At 39.6% G+C, this 18,424-nt stretch overlaps 1 protein-coding gene across 1 annotated transcript in view; it reads right to left on the bottom strand.

The window, feature by feature from the left end:
• The window catches only part of esrrgb (estrogen-related receptor gamma b), a 43,750-nt gene that overhangs the window by 12,579 nt on the left and 12,747 nt on the right, over nucleotides 1-18,424 (bottom strand). Inside the window, exons 2-5 of the mRNA XM_007552899.2 lie at nucleotides 17,909-18,324; nucleotides 13,771-13,887; nucleotides 4,578-4,688; nucleotides 4,297-4,458 (exon numbers count right to left, since the gene is read on the bottom strand). Coding sequence (XP_007552961.1) covers nucleotides 4,297-4,458; nucleotides 4,578-4,688; nucleotides 13,771-13,887; nucleotides 17,909-18,324 — 806 coding nt within the window. The remainder of the gene's footprint in view (nucleotides 1-4,296; nucleotides 4,459-4,577; nucleotides 4,689-13,770; nucleotides 13,888-17,908; nucleotides 18,325-18,424) is intronic.

Here is an 18,424-nt window from a genome sequence, read left to right as displayed (position 1 = left end):
AGCAGATTTACAGTTCAAAACGAAAAGGAAACTTCAAAAAGCCCACAGATCTCTCCCTGAGTAATCAGAGCAGAGCTGAATCAGCTCTTATCCCTCTCTTTGTGGGAAATGTTTTAGTCGAGCAAAAAAATAGTTTCAGGACTTCTAGGCTATTTTTAAGTCAGAATTTCAGACTCTCTTCGACTCTAATTTATATACTTCTCCTTTAATTCAGTTTTCAAGTATTAACATTCAATTTTACGGTTAAGTCATGGTGTTTAACTTCAAAGTGGTTGGCTTTAATTTTGGAACCAGGAAAAATCTGAAACTGAAAAGACGGATCGATAGGTCACTGATTACAACTATTCAAAAAAAGCAAAAAACAATCGCTACTTGTTAATAGACTATATACGTTGACTGGCTATTTTCACAGTTTTACGGCTTATCAGTTTGCAAATTGCATACTTTTGATTAACAGTCAACTCAAATGGTGACAGCAGGCATTTGGCCTCAAACCTGAAGTTTTGTTCGACATATTCACTCCAACATAAATCTCCATAAAACCACAGCATTGTGAAATCTGCCGGCTGCAAAGTGCCACAAATAGCGTACTACTTTCTAAAGTACGACAAGAATCCTCAACGTGCCAGAAGCAAGTGTTTGTAGAAAAGAAAAGGGCCTTGACGAGGTGGCAGCACAGTCCAAGTACAGATCAGATAAGAAATTGAAACCCTATTCAGCACGGTGAAGAGAGTGAGTGGTTGGCAGCGAAGCTTGAAGCTGTCATTGAGAGCTGGGTCTAAAACAGACAGCAGTTCACTCTCTATTCATTTAGCATCATTACAGGCCTCCTAAGAGCCCTAATGGGCCTAATAAAAAGACAGAGGTAATAATGAGACTAGAGGGCTCTATATGAGCGAAGAAGAGCGGGAGGAGGGGGAAGAGTCAGGGGAACTGGAGAACAAGGAAGTCTGGCTGCGTGTGTGTGCGTGTGTGCGTGTGTGTGTGTGTGTGTGTGTGTGTGTGTGTGTGTGTGCGTGTGCGTGAGGGCTGACATAGGGGGGAAAGTGTTTGGAGTAAGACCAAGCAGAGAAAAAAAAAACGAGAGGACTAGGAAAGTGATGGTTTGCATTGAGTGAGGTCTTATAGCATCAGGCTTTAGCATACATTTAGAATTGTTTTGCACATGTACACAGCAATGTCTGGCAAATCAGCAGTCCCCTCCAGATTCCAGGTCGTAACATCTCTATTATCATTAATCTGGGGGCATGTCTAGAGGCGACCGAGCAACAACAGTGAGCCGCTGTGTTAAAAAAATCAAAACCTTCTCACATAAAATCATTTTAATATAATCTGTAAACTAAGTTGTTAGCTGCAAAATATGCATAAAAAAATTAAAAATCAGAGTTGCGCGTTTCTTCCTCAGTTCTCTGTATCTGAATGTTGAAGGACTTCCACATTAATGGAGCAATCTGCACTAATGACTCTTATTACCTCATCGTTAGGGCCATTTGCTCAGTGAGCTATGAGTGTAATGGTAGGCGTGGACTGTTAAACTGTAGGGACCCCTTTTTGTCTTAATTATTACTTGGTGACATTCTGACCTGGTGGCCCTGGGTAAAGTGTCCCCAGAGGGCCACGTGCCCCTTTAATATCGCTGTCAGTTCTGGATTTAGATGGTCGCAGCATAAAAGATCAATAACTCTACACAGGTAATGTAACACAGAGCATCTCTCAAAAGCTTTATGCCAAACCCATGAAAAAACCTGGAAATGTATTTTTAGATTTGGTGGTGGTGGTGGTCATTATTCGCAGAAAACAGCAAATTGGTTAAGAGAAGGGGGGGAGAATATGTATCGAAGGTCCCAAGTGGCACCCAAGTATCCTCCATAGGCTCTGGTGCTGCTCCACGTGCCACCAATAAATCTGAAATTTTAAACTAATACCAGCAATGTCAGCGATACATTGTTGTTGGTCTGTTAAGTGAGGTCGTAAGGGAAAGTTTTCTTCAGGGTTGCTTCATAATTCTCTTTCTTTGTCTTTCCTACTTTCCTATGCTTGTGCAACATCTGCATGGGAAACAATATTTTGAAGGTGCCATTGTTCTTTTCTGGCAATCTGTAAATGCAAAACAGAGGTGCAAATGCAGCATGAGTGTGTGTTTATGCCAAAGCAGCGAGGGTTACGAAATGAGCCATGTGGCAAAACTATGAGTGACAACTAGGTACAACCCAAAGTTCCCGGGAAAACAAACACTGAACTGCAGAATTATTTATATCAATTGAACTTTTCTCACATTTTGTCATGATACAACCAACAAAATGTATTTATGGTTTACAAATAAACGCCTGAAAAGTGTGGCATGCTTTTATATTTAGTCTGGAAGTGAACATGAGTACAACCGCTTTCCTTCACTCAACTAATGAATATCACAACCACAACAGTTGTTGTGATAGTGAATTATAGTATTAACGAGTGGAGCATGAACGCGCTTTTATTTTGAAAACCCAAATCGCCCGGTTGCTTGTGTCAGCATCAGTCAAAATGAAGAATGGAGTATGTGACGGAAAGTGGCTTCTGTTGTGGTCTAATTGTATGTTTTAAATTTACTTTGCTTTCTTGCATAAATGAGATTTAAGATTCCAAAAAGTAAACTGAATTAAAATTTAGACAAGTAAAGACTGATGTTGCATTTTATTTTTGCTGTTTTGGCAAATTTCAGGTCTTACTTGATTATTTTCTTATTTTAAAAACCCAATACAAAGAGTAACTTGTTTTATAACAGAACAGGTTTTTTATATTTTTTTTGGATTTGCCATGAAAACTTTTTAAACAATGCTCCAATAAACTCACAATCAGAAGTTTATAGTCATTTTAGTCCAAGTCATTTCTGTCAGGTGAGCATCGGCCAACAATGCAAAATGTTGTTTGAAATGCGGTGAAGACTTTGCACCCAGGCACCGGCATCACATAATTACTCAGTGGCAGCAGTGAAAGCTTGTGTCACCACTTAGCTAAAAAATTATGTTCTTGCTTAAAGTGTCAAACATAAATCTAATGACAAAACGGCAATTAGGGGAAACCCTGAACAGAAGGAGCAGCTGGTCAACATTTTATTTATTACATCACCCACAAGAGGTATGTCTCTATCACCTTTACACAAATAAAGAGTTTTGCCTTTTTTATGTGAAAGGGGCAGTGTTATGTAATTTTTTTTATTTTTAGCTTAGTTATCATGCTATAATTTTCTTCCCTCATGAAAAATATACCTGGAGTGTTGCCTTGATTCTTTCCTGTCTACTGCCATCACCATCTACAATAACTCTTCAATTAAATGAGTTACAGCAACATTTAATTTGCCTTTGGGATCAATAAAGTATTTTTGAATTCGAATAGTTCTGAAAAGCATTGCAACATTCAGACAGAAACATTGGGGAAGTGTCTTGGCATTTTGCAACAAGATCAGTTATGCGTACAAAATGTATTTTCATTGGGATTTCAGTTTCATCTTTTGTGGTTCCAAGTTATCACATTAGATAGTTTTGTTTATTAGGAGTCAATTTCTTGGGGTTTTAATGTACACATTTTGTGATGTAAGCCTGTAATATCATAATAATTGCTTAGTAACGGAGATCGAGGCACATATTTTCAATTTAAACAAAAAACATGAAAGTATCACTTGCTTTTATAAAATGATGAGTATATTAAAAGCAAAGCTTAATTACTCATTTCTAACCTGCTCTTAAAAAACTCTTCTTCAAATTGTCGGTTTTAAATGAAAAAAAAAAGGGGGGAAAACAGAAAACCCCAAATTTGCATAACATGTCTTATTTAAGAATTAGTCAGCAAGCAGAAAGAGGGCCTCCAAATAAATCAATTCCTCCACAGGCTCTGTGTGGTGTCCTTAAGTAAGTAAGAGGATTGCTTTCTTTAAGTGTGGGATTGAAATGGAATACATTGACATGGGGCGGATCCCGGCCCCCAGACTTCCCCACCACACCCAGTCAAATCAAAGGTTTCAGCTGCTTTTTATTGATTAGATTTTAGAATATGGGACTGGCTTCTCCCTGAGGTGCAGATGAGTAGCAGATGTTAATTATCCTGTGTCTGTGAGTGGGTAGGTGGTGGGGGGGTAAACTACCTTAGTGATCTCACACCCAAAGGTTGCAACAGAAACCTACACTACTCCTCTTCTTTCATCCTCTAGATTTGAATATAGATTTTTTTCAATTGGTTTGCAGCAAATCTATGCCACGTCTTGTGGTACACTCTATTTGAAATCGGGAAGAGTACGATCCAAACAACATCCCTTCTCACCTGGGATATGTTTGGCCCAGCCGATTATGACCACAAGCTCGCGGTCAGCCAGGTCGCACAGGGTGGTCAAGGCCTTGATGTCGCCGTCAGGCATAGTCGGGTCCGGCATGGCATAGATCTTCTCCGGCTCCACCACCAAGAGATGTGAAACAATCTTTGTCACTGAGAGAAAAAAAAAAAAAACAGGGACGTGTTCATTTGAACTCATTCGGGCTGGATTATAAATCGAAACAAGAATTAGATTGGTGGTTGAAGACTTACTTCACAATCTTAATACTTACAGGGCTTTTTGGCTGGGGGAGGGAGGGTGAGGCCGAGGTAGGATGCATTCTCAGCATCCAACCTCCGTTTATACTTCTGTCTCCCGCCTCTCACCCGGTCCAGGCGTACGCCTGCATAACAGAAAGTAAAAATCCCATTTCAGTAAGCCGAAGCCAAGCAAAACAAGGTAAAAATTTAGAGTTTTACACCTGTTGGTATGATAAAGTGCTACATTTTACTGATTTATGCCTGCTCCAGTTTAGCTTGATTCAATATTTTCAAACTATGAACTATAAATAGAATAGAATAGACTTTATTGATCCGTAGACGGGGGGAAATCAGGCGTAACAATAGCATCAGAAATATAGGATCACACGAAAATGTCCAGAAGTGTTAAAAACATCAAATGATAACACTTTGTTCCAAGCCCAGAAATGATCTTTAAATTTCTGCCATTACGTTCCTTTGGTTTAAAGTTTTCAAAATGGGAGAACGTGTCGAGTGACTCAAGTTTCCTTATAGCACAAAGAGATAACCAGCACCAGATTGTTTGAAAAGCCAGTTCTGTTGAGGTCTGAAGAAGACTTGTCCTTTGGAGGTTTCAGCATACACTTGTGACACGTCAAGGATTATCTCCAAAGCCGTCACAAAGGACAAAAGGCTCAATGCACCTTACGTGCTGAATTTACAATCTCGCATTAAAACTTGTTTGAGCACTGAGGGAGAGCAAACAGATTTTACATGGTCAAGCAGAATTGAGTCGTGTGAGATTTCCCAGCGTCGCACATAAATTCCTTTGATTCCCCTGGAAACAAAAGAATCCGATTAGGATGGTCTTTCAATTTCCTGACACCGACTATCCACTAACCTAATTACCCGGTGTGCCCGAAGGGAGCTCATTCTTCCCAGCAAACACAGTGAGATCATTTTATGCCTGGCAGATTGAAGCTAAATCGAGAGCCCCTCTCCTAACACAGCTTTCCATTTGTACGCCTTAAAGTAATCAATAAGGCTTGCAAATAGACTTCTTGTTCTTTGAACACATGTGGATGTGGTTTTAATTAGTCAGTTAGGCAGCCAGGAGCAGGGTTTGCAGTAGTTGGAGCCTTAGCTGCTGTTTTTAACATTTGCTTTGAGTTAGGGATGATTAACGACGCACAATGTTTAACATTATTTCCACAGTTCATCCCTTTTTGGGGATAGATAGACAATGTAGATATTTCAAATCAGAGTCCTTATTAACTCCACATATTTGCATGTGTAAGAAATGTTTATCTCTTCCATCCATCCATGAACTGTCAATACCAGCTTCTCCATCTGGGGGTCATGGAGGGGCTGGTACCTATTTTATTTGGGCAGGTTATATGCACATCAGGTCGTAGTGAGTCATATAAAGGCATACAGACATCTTCTTCAAAGACGACATAAATGTAAAACCTCAATAATTTTATACAAATACACTTTTTTTTTTCTAGCTGTGCTCCTGTACAATTTTTACTAGCCTGATTTTCTGGGGGCTCCAATGATGTACACGTCCCTTTTAACTAAATAAACCTAAACTTTTACAGACTGTGTAAGATCAGTGTGATATTTAACAGGTATAAGCTATAAATGTATGACACAGAGGTAGGCTGCTGCTTAGTTTGAGTTGCGTTTAAATACACACACGCACGCACATGTGCACGCACACACACACACACACACACACACACACACACTGGTTTCCCCACTGCGAGCTGCAACAAACGACAAGTGACCAAGCAGCCAGGGTTTGAATTCCAGGATCCACAGGGTCTGTTTGAACTGGAGCGTTCAACTGGCCCATAATTAATAGATGCTGACAAGAATTAAGAGCTTAGTGCCATCAATGTTCCAGTTTACAGCTCTGCTGAAAACTGCAGAGACGTGAGGCTGCAGGACACAGAGAAAGAAATGCAAAATAAAAAAAATAATAAAAAGGTATGGACAATGCAGAAGAGTGTGTGTGGGGAAAGAATGAAACAGAGCAGGTTGCTGTTTTTAGCTGAACGTATCAACTTTCTGCAAGATCTTTATTTTTTTCACTCTCACTCCTCCCCCCCTTGTCTGGCTCTACCTCTCAGCATCAGGTGTACATCTCCACCCTGATAAGGCTGCCGATGTCTGAACCGCCCTGTATTGGGTTATCCCCTCCTACGATGTGATAAGGAGCAGTACTGGGAATCTAACTACAAGACAGCCGAGAGCAGAAGGCATGAGGGGGATCATTGTCAGCACCCCATTCTACACTTCACAACCTACTTCAATACCAGCTTTACTGCTGCAGGACAATAAGTGTCCAGATTTTTTAAAATAATATAAAATATGTGTGTGTGTGTGTAGCCTCGGAACGATTAGTCCGTGAAACAGCAACAACGGTGGACAGTATGTCCTGATTGTGATTGTTTTTACATGTGTGCAGAAAGATGATGAGGTGTTTTTATATCTCAGCAGTCATTACAGTTATCTGACCCCAGTTTCCCTTTCCCATTCACGATCTTTATTGACTCACAGAAGCTACAAGTAAGTCACAAAGTCAGGACCTTCTTTCTGCAAGGCAACAGTGCTACCAACCATGCCACCATGCAGCCAAATTAGATAATGTTTTTATAATAATTACAATGACAAGAGAAAGTTGTTCTATTTTTCCCCAAGGTTATTAAACTGTAAAGTCTCATGCCTGCACTGGTCATCTGCGCAACTACTTCTAAAATTTATTCAGAAAAATTCTCCAATATTATATTAAAACTGAAAACCAATATATTTAAACCAGCGTCGACATTAATTTTGTTTTTATGCAAACAGGACTCTGCGGAGAGCAGATCCCGTCACACACATGTGCATGTGGCCCATTTAGCGAAGAGTGTGCGCGTCCACGCTGCCAAACCAACATGCGTGCATATGTGTGTGAATGAGTGTGTGGGTCTCACGCGACTATTTTCAGCTCCTCACCTGTCAGGAGCGCTTCTTTCTGGAGAATGTGTCAGAACTGGCTGACTGGCTAGCGCTGCCAAAGGGAGATTAGGAGCTCCCTATTTTAGCTGGGAAAAAAATCAGATGGATGCACCGCAACACCCCCACCCTCTCCTCCTCCTGAACACACACTCGCCCCCAGCTAAGCACACAGGCCTTGCCCTTTCAGCACAACTGCTGAAGGGCGGGTGTGCTAGCCTGGGAAGAGTTACAGTACGAGCATTGGATGGATTGTGTTTGATTGCTGGGTGGGCTGAAGAACTGCGGTGGAATTTAAGGGGATGGTTGGTGCCCCCACCTGCTCCAGTCCCTTACAGGCCAGAGTTGTTCTCCCACAACTGTGAACACTGGCATCATGTTCAATACTTCCACCAGAACCACAAATCCGCCTGTAATCGACAACATGTGAGAAGCTGGGTTGATTCGGGACCCTCGGTGTGCTGAGTTCGAGGTGACGACACGGACTGTTGTTTGGGCAGCAGAGGAGCAGAAAGCAAGGCGGGGTGCTGGCAGGAAGCGTGTAACTCAGGGTCTGGTTCCGTGTCGCCTGTCAGGGGTGATATACATTTGACATGTGTGTAAATGAATGCATGTTTGGAGTGTGAGAGGGTTGTAAAGAGGTCAGCGCTTCACCAAATCCCACCCCCCCTTTCTCTTCAGAAGAACACGTGTTAGCATCCGTGTCTGATCTATCACCTGCCAGACAGTGAGGACAGGCCAGCGGAGAGTCTCTGGGTGGCCGCTGACTCTCAGCTGGGTTATACCAGAGACCCTGACAGCCTAAAAGCAAAAATGGGGCTCAGAACGTGTGAAAATCGGACTAGCAGAGGGTCAAAGGGTTGTTCGGTCCCTAAACCTTGAATAACGAAAGGAAATACTAAGCCTGTAAAGACAGACTTTGGGTATATCTTTATTTTGATGATGTAACCTTAGTGTATAGATTGGTTTCCGATCTAAGCCCATTGATTGGGAAGGGACCTGACAGTCTGTGATATTGGATATGGCTTCACTAATCTTTTGTGTATGTGGCTGGAGGAAAATAAGGCTGTAACATTACTCCGGTAGCCACGTTCGGTCAGGAAAAGATGGCTGATCCCTATCTGTGGTCGGAGCGAGAGCGAGACAGCGGTGTGGGTTGCCAAAATAGTCTGGCAGCTTGTGTTCATCCACCGCATTACAGCAGTGTCAGAAAATCTCTACAAAAACACCCAACTATGACTAAAACATCCGGCTCTAATTTCAAAAGAGCAGCGGCTTAAGTGTCCTTTATTCACACTGTTAAAGATTTTCATTCACACCAGAAATTCAGCAGGGCTGCAGCCTTGTTTTCTTCTGTTTCAACATGTTAATGTGTCAACATTATCGGATGACGGCTAAAGACACAACTAGATGTTGCCACAGCATGAAAAAAAAAAAATAAAAAATACAAAAAATAATTTCTACAATCTGCAGAAATAACAATAGAAGTAAAATCACACAAATTCAAAACAGCAATAGCAAGCTATGACTTTACCTTTACGCTACACAGTAACACTAAAGAGTATTAGCGCTTCTATTAGCAGCGTGCGGCGACTCCTGGCGCTGGGTACTGACACCATACCTTCTGGAAGCTGTAATTACTTTAAGGTTTTTCCATTGAACTTGTGACCTTTTTATCAGCTGCAGCTCCTAAAGAGGCACCTGCAGCTACCGCTCAGCCAGCAGGGATTTTATAACACAGACCAATACAAAGTCTCTAATTAGAAGTTTAAGGAAAATAATGCATGGTGAAAACTGTGGCATGTTTAACATATTCAGCTTATTTGGTAACTCTGGAGGAGCTGCTGCTAGCCACAGCTCATGAACAACAGGACAACTCTACAAATCCAGCCTTCATAGAAGATGCAGATGAAAGAAAGAAACAAAATATTCTACCAAAGTTTACCAAAACAAATGAAGCAAACTTATGGAAGAAGAGACAAAAATGTCACTTTTTGTTCTACATTCCAAAAATATGTTGAAAAACTAATATTGCACATTCCTCTGATCACACAGTCCTCATGCAATTGTGTGGCAGTATAATTGTATGGGAAGGCTTTCTGTTTCAGAGACAGGGAAGCTTTTCGGAGTTTATTACTGGAGCAAAATACCTGTTGAAACTGAGGAGGAAGCAGGACTGGAACGCTAAACATGCAGCCAGAGCTTTAATGTTATTCTAAAACATATTCATGTATTAGAATGGCTCAATTTAAAATCTTGGCCTAAATCCAATGAGAAATCTGAGGCAGCAGATTTTCACAGATGCTCTCTGTCAAACCTAGCTGAGCTTGGGCTATTTTTACAAAAACAAATTAGCAAAAGTTTTCGTTTTTAGCTGTGAATGACTGTGACATGTGAACAAACGGACAAAAGAACGAACAAACGAATGACTATACATCATTAATCCCCAAGGGATTAAAAAAATTCCAGGGGGTTCTACCAAATATTAACTTAGTTGGTTAAATAAAAATGCATGTCACACTTTTCAGATTTTTATTTGTAAGAAATATTTGAAGCAGTCTATAATTTTCTTTTCACTTCCAAATAGAACAAATAGTTCAGATACTTTTGCAAGACACTCTATGTCCTTTTATCCTGGACTGATTTATGACTGACCAATATTTACCAATCCTGTACACAGGTTTTCACAGTGGTCCTGAACTAACACTGAACACCAAACTCATCTGAAACCAGCAAACAGTGTTAAGACTTAGTCCACTGGTTTGTGGCAGGTGTCAAAATGAAGAGGGCTATTTTTTTTTCAACCTGCTACCAATGCTGAAGCGCCCAAGCAGCTGGTGCTTTATGATGAAGGTTGGCAGGGGGCACATTATCAAGAAATATCGGACCCTTTTAAAACAACTGACCGCACTGCGCCCCAATGTTTGGCGCTACTGCGCTCTAGCTACTAAAGAGACAACTGAGAAGTGGCAATTAGTTGAAGTTTGCAAGAAATCATAATTTCGTCATAATTCTTATTTTTTCACTGTTGCTTGTTCTTAGCAGTGTGTTTGAATATTGCTTACATTCATACATATTGATATATTTTTACACACATTTATCTTAGCAGTACCAAAAAGACATAGGGCATGGCCAATAACTGAAACCCTAAATGTGTTTTTCAACTCCTCACATATTAACTTATGAAAACCAAACTTCTCTTTCTCAAAGACTATCTGAGTCCAACATCCAAAAGCTCTCTCAAGTCTACAAAGAGTCAAAACCACAGTAAAATTAAAGTCTATTTGTCAGCTAATTAAACACATAAAAATCTGAAAAGTGTGGCATCTACCAGCTCTACAAGTCCAGTACAATCGCCTCGTTCGTGAGTCCCCGAGTGAATAGAGCATGCCTGTGTTTAAAATAATCTCATAATAAAAGCAGCTGCTCTGAAGACATCATGAAGACCAGCATTCATCTGAAAAGCTGCCAGGAGCTCCATGCTAACTCTGGAAGAGAAGCAAAGTTCATCAACCCAGGTGGGAGTGTCTGTTGACAGAACTCTAATGCTTGTTCACTCTACAAATCTAGGAGAGGGTTGATGCTTACCATCCAGCACAACAATGATCCTGAAAATACAAAGCTACAATGAAATGGTTAAGAATATAACCATTTCATTGTTATATGAAATGATTATATTTCATATAACAATGAAATAAAATTTCATTGTTACATGAAATATAACAATGAATGCTGTTAAATTTTGTTTAACAAAATTTAACAGCAAATTTTGTTTAACAAATTTGCTGTTAAACAAAATCACTCTAACTCAGATATAATGAGCTGAGCAAATGTGTGCAAATGTGCAAGGTTGTAGGTATAATTGCACAAAATATTGACCTATCAGAGTTAACTGCTACTTTATTTTAGTCGCTTCAATAAACTCCCTTTAAAATACACTGAAGTTTGTGAAAACCTGTTACTTGTTATGAACACTTTTTGCAAAATGCCGCTCTCAGAGCCGCACAGTGGCGCCCGGGGTTTTTTCTCAGACTTTAATATGGTATGTTCAAGTATAAAAAATATGGCCTGATGATGAAAACCTCAGAGATAAAACTCAGGTAAAAATGCAGTTTAAAGCTGCAGCACAATGAATGTTATAGATGCAGCAGAAGCAAGACGCCTTCATGGAAATGAATCAAGAGTCAGACATGAGTACAGTCTTGCATTATAATGGCAGCTACTGGCCTCAAACATGAGACATGCCTTGTGTGCCCAGAACATAGCAAAACAGAGAGAGTGAGGGTATAATTTTAGGAAATATATAGCTGTTAGTGAGGCTTTAAATCCAATTCTTAAAACGCAGTTTTTTGATTTTTATGAATCGTGTATCATTCAATTAATTGTGATAATAATTAAACTGAATTGAAAAGTTAGGCATTTTTTTAACATTGTTGTATAAATCTGTTTACTTGTATTATATTTAAAAATATGTATTAGTTTATGTTATTCTGTAAAAAGAGAGCACAAACAATATTATGCATTCTTACTTCACATATGAAAATATCCTATTTTCATGCTGGAATTTTAACACATGACAGTTCATTCGGAAATGTAAAAGGAAGCCAATGCTAAACCTTTTATATTTAAATTTCGCCATATAAAAACATATATTTTTTTAGCGTTAATGCATAAATACTTATGTAGCTGAGTTTTTTTTCAGGTTAACGCATAAATAAAAAAAAAGAAAAAAAGGAAAGAAAGAAAAGAAAATCTATCGGCTAGATTTTCCTCCAGTACTCCCAGAGGTCTCTCACCGGAGGAAAAACAACACGTGCAGGAAGTGAGGCGGCATGTTCGGAAAGCATTTAGCGGATCAATACGGCAGAAGCAGGAGAGGGGAAGCAAGGCAGACTCAGACGGAGCAGGAGAGGGAGAGACACCCAGAGCCCAGGGGAGAGGAGAAGTCCCCGGGGGAACGCTCTGTGCGCTTTTCAAGAGTACTGTTACACATTTCACTCAGGCTCGGTAAGAACATCCAACTCAGCAGCATTTCCAAACTGTCTGTGTTAAGCACACAGAGGCTCATCGGTGCGGGGAGAGCTAAGTAAGTAAGTGGTGGGGGATCTCCACACTGTCTTCTAAAGGCCAAAACATCTGTGCATAAAAGAGTCGTCTTCCATCTGTTCTGGTTGGTCCGTACGCCTAAGCTAAATTTACTTATGATCTTAAGAAAAATGAAATAATACATGTTCAGTTCTTCTGATGAAACTTTTAAATAGAGACAAAAAGATTTTAGTTTTTGCTTGATTTTCCAAAGTGCCTAGAAAAATTATTCAAAACTTTTTTTCAGTAAATAATTATTTCTCAATAAATAATTGTTTCATATTATTTATTGAGAAATGAAATAAGTACACCATCTTGTAGAATTACTTTGTAGAAACAGCTTGACAGAGTTTTCTTTCTAATTATTTCCTGCAAAATAGCTCATGACGATTAAACTGGACGGAGAGTAAACATGAGCACGTCACAGATTATTGATGAATTTTTGATCTGGCCTTTGACTTGGCCATTTTAACTCATGACAATATGCAGCAATCAAAGTGACCCAATTGCAGTCCTGCTGGAAGTTCCCTAGTCTTTCCCAACCTCTCAGAGGTTTTCTTCCAGGATTGCTCTGCATTTACCTCTGTCCGTCTCCACATGTGTTGCCCTCTTTGGTCTTTGTTTGTTCACTATTGTTCTCTAACAAACCTCTGAGGCCTTCATTGAACAGCTGAGAGTAAATTTCATACAAATTGGATTAAGAATTAGAATGCTTTAATGGTAATTGTTTGAACTCAAATTAATTTAGAATCATTTGAGTAAGGGGGACTGACAACTTTTACAATTCATACTTTTCATGTTTTCATTTGTAAAAAAATAAAATAAAAAATCCACTTCTCAATTTATCCACTTTCTTGTGGATAATTACTAGAATTTTTTCACCTAAAATGCTAGTAAAATAAATCAGTTGTTATTATAAGACAAGTTTTGAAATATGGAGCGATTATGATGCCTTTTGCAAAGCACTACATTGAAAAGGAAACCAGAAGCAAAAAAGTAAATAAGATTATCATGATGTTGCTGAAAGGAATGTTTGCACCAGATGTTGAAATTGTCTTCCTGATAACTGTTGTCTACAGAGCATTCAGTGATTAAATTAGGCAAACAAAATCGCACCAGTGAAGAGAATATGGTTGAAAAGTGAGTAATCAGACTCACCTTCCTTCAACATGCCAACTTTAAGACATTTCATGAAACGGCAGGCCTGGCAGGACTTTCGTCTCCTCTTGGTAATCTCACACTCATTGGTTGCCGGACAGCTGTACTCGATGTTTCCTGTTGAAGAAAAGGTAGATCAGTTCCCACAAACCTTAGAAATAATAATAATAATAATAATAATAATAATAATAATAATAAAACATACTTTAAGACAACATATAGAATATATGAATGAAAACAACAAACCCAAACTGACCCCATGTGGCATCTTTGTAGATGAAGAGGGTTTTAGAGGCATTTGCTAACAAACCAGTTCGGCTTCAGCATGATTCAAAAACACAATTAGCTTAATGCAAGAGTTTTTTTCTAAAATATTTTCCCCCTTATATAGAGAATGAATGGACCAAGCAGCTGGACTAGCTAAGGATCCTGTATCATATAACAAGGCTAAATCTATTATTCAAGTCTGTCTTGATGGGTCTTGGCTCACTATGAATATATCTTCTGTGCAATTTAATCAGTCTGATCCAAAACAGTCATTACTGAATTTGCTGCAGTCAATTTTTCTTTTTCTTTTTTTTTCTGAATTAATATGTACATAAAAGCTGATATAACTCCCTAGAATCCTACGACTCCAGAGTCCATGACTGGAAGCCCAGAGATCTATCAATGCTACCTAAATACAGCAAACCAGGTGTGGGTTGCAAATCTGCCAGAACCACATACAACCAGCACTAAAGCCCCCCGCTCTAAAAAACTCACACAACCCCCCGTCGGTCAAGGAGAAGGTGCCAACATTTGTCAGAATCCTTGGCATAGATGGTGCCGGCGGGGTCACGAGCACAGCGCGGGGTCCAGGGAGCCACGCCAGGATGTTGGCAGGGACTGCTGCTGGATTTAGGCTAGGTGAAGTCTAATAAACCAAGAGGCTTTAGCAAAATGGGGAAAATCCTCTTCACTCCAGCTCTCATGTGAACAAACACATGCTGCTCAGCGTCTCTATAGTGGCATCTATTCTCTGTATCTGTTCGAAAACTGATTCGGAAACATATTTCTAGAGTTGCTTTTATCAGATGCGAAAGTTGAAGGTGGATTTTTCCAGCATTGCATACTAGTCATGAACCACAAAACAGCAGGATTCAGATCAGTCAACCAACAATGTAAACTGCCTAGGTAATGTAATTTCCCAGGATAGTGTGAGACACCATCAAAACAACTTAAATATGCCACGGAAGACCCAGAATAAACGGTCAGTCTATCACAAACATGCAATTAACATTAAAACCACTTTAAAAACATCCCAGACACACTTATCTATAGAAGTAACATAGTTTGAAGGTTTTGCAGTGGAAGTGTAAAGATGTCGGTGCCATCATAAGATAACAGCAGGGACACAATCTTTTCAGGACAGAAACCAGGAGCTGCACAAGCCTACTGACGATCACAATTAATTCTAGATTAATGCAAGGTAATAAGGGATTGACAAGTTCTAATAAAGTTTTGTTAAAATTCCTTTCAAACCTGATAATCATCACTCACTTCACTATGCCATCACTGAAAATGTGATCTTTGACAACCGATTCTTCTGATCTATGTATGCATTTCACCAGATAATGAATATTTGTATTTAGAACAAGTTAACGGTCGTAAAAGTATAGTAAAAGCAGACTCCAAGCAAGAGCTTTTTAATACATGTTTTCCCTATTCTGTTTGGCAAAGTGTTTTACAAGGAAATTTATTTAATCACAAATGGAACAAAAAAAGTTTTCAGCACAAATAATCCCAGACTTTTGTTTAAAAATTACTGTTAATCATTGAGATAGCTAAAAAAGCACTTTTTTCCAAAATTACTTAGACTGCTTGCTGCTGCAGGTAAGATACTGGATAGTAATAGATGCCCCACAGAACCCCATTTAAAAAAAAAAAATCTGACATCTGATATTTAAATTTTGCGTGTAAACTAATTTTTTTTTATGACAAAGACATTTTGTCATATGTTAATGTGTTTTTTTTAAACATTAAATTAAAATATAGTCTTGTTTTTATTATCATTATCATTTAAAACACATAATTCCTGAAAATGAGAGCATCTCAATAAGCGAGTTTTACTTCAATGAATTAAGCTAAGATAAGGCAAAAAGAGAAAACACTCTGTTATTTTTTTCCTCATGTAGTATTAAAATAACCTTGTTTGCGCATGTCTGTGTGTGTGTGTGTGTGTGTTTGTGTGTGGTGAAGGTGGGTTGTTGGACTTAAATTGCCTATGTCTAAAAGCTCACTGTCGGCATACCCTCTTAGTTAATCAGGTCTTGTGTCCACCTTTATTTCTCAAAGGACATTTCAACCACTCTAATATCCTTCCTTAACCTCTCTTATTTTCCCCCTAAATGTTGATATATTATTATGCCATGCTATTATCTACGCGCCAATCTCCACTCAAGCTGGACCTCTCCTTGTTCTCCTCCTTTACTGGGGCCGGGACCCCCCTCCCTGATTACCATTCCATTAAAGTGGCTTCTCCTTTCTGTGAATGACCACGTCCCCACCGTCCCTTGTCCCTTTGCGTTTATTTAGAGGACTCCTCGATGCAGACCCTCCACTGTCTCCCATCTCTGTTATTGCCACTGCAACACGTGCTTGAGCTTCTAATTGACCCCCGTCTCCTTTTCCCCTTGCTTATGGGCTACGGGGGAGGGAGGTCCGAGGACAAAGAAGAGACGTGCACCTCTATTCTCCTTTCTTGACTTTTCTTCCAATGAAATGCCTGGCTCTTAATTACAGTCACCCAACACTGATTGTTATTGACTGAAACTCCCGTGGCTCAGGACGAATGACGGACAGATTAAGCTCGGTACTAGGCTGTCCTCCGCGAAGGAGAGCAAGCGGAAGGAAAAAGGAGAAAAAGGACAGTAGAAAGACGGTCTTTACTATACTGACTTGTTCCACCTAAATCATGTTCATAATGATTCTTTTTACAGTACACTTAAAATGATTGCAACTGAACGTTGAATTAAACAGTTCAACTTAGTCTAGACATCTGCAATTTCTCGAGTTTCGGTGCATACACAAATTAGTCTCGTAACTTAAACTAAGGTTTAAGAAACATGTGCACAGTTGAAAATGCATGTATTTTGACCTGAATGTCGAATTTTCTCTTCATAAGAAGACTCCTAAACTTTGTTCAAGTTTTAAAATAATTTCAGTTTATTCCTGAGTTAACACACTGCTGTTTATATATATTTGTTTTCTTTTAATTCTGAAAGCACTGAATCTCTTTCATGATTTTGACCATTTCTCATTTTCTGCAAATACAAAATTTTTGCTTGGAATTTCAGACATGTTGTCAGTAGTTCAAAGAATAAAAGAGCAAGGTTCATTTTACTCAAACATATACCTGCAAAACGTAAAATCAGACAAAATGAGAAACAGGATTCTTCCTGTTAAAGGGAAGTTTTCCTTTCCACCTTCCCAACACGCAACAGGATTTATGCTGCAACAAACTATCTACTGTCGCTTTTTCCCAACTTCACTTATAAAACTAATGCAAGATGATTTTTTTGTAACACCTTTAATTTGAAATGAGGACATTTCATTTAAAGAGGGGGAAGTATGTAATTTGATTTATTTTTATTTTTCAATTAATTAGGTTACATACAGCTATTTATTTAACTTGATCTATAACTAGAAATTGTGCTATGCCTTTAAGAGGAGCTGTTTCCTTCTTCTTCGTAGTTTTTTTTTATTTTTAGGAGGGCCCGAGACGGTTTCTGTTTGGTTAACATGAAGGTTGAATGAACGTGTGGACAGCTACGCTATTCCCCATCAGTGTTCTCCACCCACGACTTCCTATTTTATGGTAACAGAGATTTACCCCACATCGTAGTTTTATACTAAGATCGATCGGGAATGTATGTAATTAAATAAAATTGACTACATCTCTTGGATTGCATTTGAGAAATACCTTGAGACAACATCTGTTGCGCATATCTTTCCCATTTTCAAGGTTTGTCCAGTTGCTTATGCTTTGCTTGGAAATGTGTTACTGCCCAGCGAGGCGTCAATAGGAGAAAAATATTTTTCACTCTAAAGCTGCAACTCACAGGAGTCTGTAAAACCACAAAGAGACTTTGAAAAATACCTTGTATCGTCCTTTTAAAAAAGGCTTTGCAGGCCTCACAAGAGGCGACGCCGTAGTGGTACCCTGAGGCAATGTCGCCACACACCAGGCAAAGCCTCTTGGGAATGGCATTGAGCATGTACTCGCACTTAATTGGCGAGTCGTCCGCCATGCTGCCGGAGCACTCCTCATAACGGCGTAAGCACGCACTGCCGCCACCAAGCATGCCCGGGTTGAACATTGGAGGCGAGTCTAAGATGTGGGAGCGCCCGCCACTGCCGTTAATGTAGCCGCCACTGGCGTCTGAGTTGCCGCTGGGACTGTGATGGCTGCCGGTGTCTACGAGTGAGGAGGACGGACTGGAGGGCTCAGTTTTGACGTAGGAACCACAGCTGGAGGGTAGATGTCGGTCGTCAGTGGGCATTCTGGTCAGCAACCTGGAGAAACACATAGAGGGTGACACTTGTATGGGTACATACAGTTTGATTTATCAGGTAATTTTCTGCTCAGATAGTCTTAGAATAAAACAACTACTTT

The sequence above is a fragment of the Poecilia formosa genome, unplaced genomic scaffold (assembly GCF_000485575.1).
Source record: "Poecilia formosa unplaced genomic scaffold, Poecilia_formosa-5.1.2 Scaffold53, whole genome shotgun sequence".
Lineage (NCBI taxonomy): Eukaryota > Metazoa > Chordata > Actinopteri > Cyprinodontiformes > Poeciliidae > Poecilia > Poecilia formosa.
Note: the sequence above shows the minus strand (reverse complement) of the source record. Positions and strands in the feature narration are given on the sequence as shown.